Below are 2,570 nucleotides of genomic sequence, written 5' to 3' on the forward strand. Positions count from 1 at the left end.
GATTAATCAAGTTTATCTACTGGTTCATGAATTTTGAAAATTACTTAGCATTATGTTACAAATTACACACATTTTCACGTGCAGCACCATTTCTGATCAGGTATGGCATCATTTTGAAGATAATCTTTCAGGTACCTATGAGATCAGCTAAGGGAGTTAGACATTGGTTCCAGTAAAAAGATATTTGGGCCAGTATGTTCGGGATGGACATAATCACATTATCATTCCTCTATTGATTTATTGGTTCTTACGGACTGAAAGGAATAATAAGAAGCATAAGGAGATATGACGGATCATTTGAAGAGTCTACCACTGATTTTACTTCTCCATACAGGTCGTTTATTTTGGCTCGTTCATTGGAGTGTTGACTTTGTTATCACCTCACTTTTTGGTATTTCTTCGACTTTCCCTCTCCCAGTATCTCCTATATTAGTTCTTTGACGTACTCCACTGATGGGATCTTAAAGATCCACATTGATGTATGCGTCAAGGATGATTTTGCTAATAGTGGGATATTATTCAAGACCAGAATAGACACTGCATTAGGGCTTTCTGGTCATCATATGGAGTGTCTTATTCAGGAGGTTGAGATGGGATTTTACTTGCTCGAAGACTTGGATTATCACACATCTGGGTGGAAGCAAACTTGTCTATAGCCATTCACTGCATCAAAAGGGGTAGAAGACCATGGGCGATCCGGATCATTCATAGATAGATAAGACACACATTATCTCATTTGACCGTGATACTGTTTCACACACTTACCATGATAATAATCAGGTTGTCGATTCACTTACATCCGACGATTGAGACCAACGCCGGTATCACGAGCATGGACCTCTTCACCATGACAATTTCAAGCTCTTGTATGGATTAACAGACATGGACTTCCTAATATTAGAGGATATTTAGTTTGCTTCTTACGAGCTTTCTATGTATAGGAAGTAGTACTTCCCCATTTATTTCATTCTTTCATATGTTGCATTGTTTGCTTTTGGGAAGTCAAGTTTATGCACTCTTCCACTTGTTTCCCTGAGTTTGATTTCAAGTTTATGCACTCTTCCACTTGTTTCCCTGAGTTTGATTTCATATATGATCGGGTAATCCAAATCCCGTTACTCTTCCTTGGTGTAGTCTGAAAATCCCCGGAGGCTGTATTGACGTTTTGCTTAAAAAAATTACAAATTACACATTAGGAGTCACACACTATAGATTAGTGCATATTTTGCAGAAAATCTTTTGAATTGAGAAATTTACACCTATCTTTTCTCGAGAACGGTTTAAAGTTCCAACTAAAAGGTGAAATGATTTTATATTATCTCAATTGAAGTATTGCCCTCCCCATTCAACTAGTCCCCCCGTTCCTCAAATAGATCTCTTAGTTGTTGAGAAGAGATTGAGAAAAATAAAGATATTTATAGATTATTCTAATTTCCATATTTACTAAACTATTCCAACGAAATGCATTGATGCACAATAGTTGATTAGAGATCTAGGGCTAAAGCATTGTTTCAGTGCGGGCTGCAAGAGCGTTACCAAATCGAGGCAAACTCTGTATAACAAAACTCATTCTTAGATTCAAGAATCTCCTCTTCCAAAAAACCCAAACAGAAAAACAAGATAATGAGGAAATGGTGAACTATGAAAACGAAAGGACAATTTATTTTGTGAAAAAAGAAAAAAAAAAAAAGAGACGAAATGAAAGAGGAAGGTGGTGGAAAATAACGTGAAGAATAAAAGGAGAGAATTCTAACATTAAAGGCATTTTAATTATTTACTCTAAGTTGGACATACAATATCAATTTTGTGTTAATATCTTGTTTGAATCCAAGCGCTCAACATGTTCTCTTTTTTTTCTCTACTTTCTTGAACTAGGCCACCAGTTATTTGATCCCTCTGTCAAGGGTCCCTTAGCTCAATCGAAGATCTAAGGCAATAAAACCTTTAGCAACTATAACGTGCTAAGCCTTCTCTTTAGTTCTATGCAGTATATATCACAACTACCCAAGTCGACGTTCCCCAAATTTATCAACCTATCACTGCGACCTCTACTAGTTAATGTATATTATCATTTCTTACCTAATCCATTTTAGTGCTACCACATATCCATCACACAGTCCTCATTTCCACTACGTTCATCTTATGAATATTTTGACCTTCAATGGCCCAACACTAGGAAATATTAAGTTGCATTAAAGCTTTACATGTACCTAAAGCTGTGTCTTAAATTAATATTCTAATAGTTGATGTGTTATGCTAGATTATCACTCGAGCAAAAGAAAATGATACTTTTCGGCGTCAAATCCTTGATTAATGAAGCAATGGAACTTTTGTATCCCACAGCTCGACTTTCCAACGCAATTTATCATTCTTCGGTTCCACGGGCTTATTCTTCACCACTTTTCCAGTTTTTACCCTCAGGGAAGTACATGAAAGAGAGTTCAGCCTACAAATCCAAAAGTCGGGGCTTCTTATCTAAAGGTTAGTGCCTGACCGAATGTGAAAAAACGAAACAGGATAATACACAAACGTAAAAAACGATAACAGCAACTGAAAATCAACCAACAAAG

The 2,570-nt window shown here is 36.5% G+C and overlaps 1 protein-coding gene across 1 annotated transcript in view; it reads left to right on the top strand.

The window, feature by feature from the left end:
* The window catches only part of LOC111369171 (pirin-like protein), a 3,462-nt gene extending 2,806 nt beyond the window's left edge, over positions 1-656 (top strand). Inside the window, exons 8-10 of the mRNA XM_022990647.1 lie at positions 85-131; positions 262-334; positions 419-656. Coding sequence (XP_022846415.1) covers positions 85-131; positions 262-334; positions 419-656 — 358 coding nt within the window. The remainder of the gene's footprint in view (positions 1-84; positions 132-261; positions 335-418) is intronic.
* Positions 657-2,570: the final 1,914 nt, after the last annotated feature.

The sequence above is a fragment of the Olea europaea genome, chromosome 20 (assembly GCF_002742605.1).
Source record: "Olea europaea var. sylvestris chromosome 20, O_europaea_v1, whole genome shotgun sequence".
NCBI classification, from domain to species: Eukaryota; Viridiplantae; Streptophyta; class Magnoliopsida; order Lamiales; family Oleaceae; genus Olea; species Olea europaea.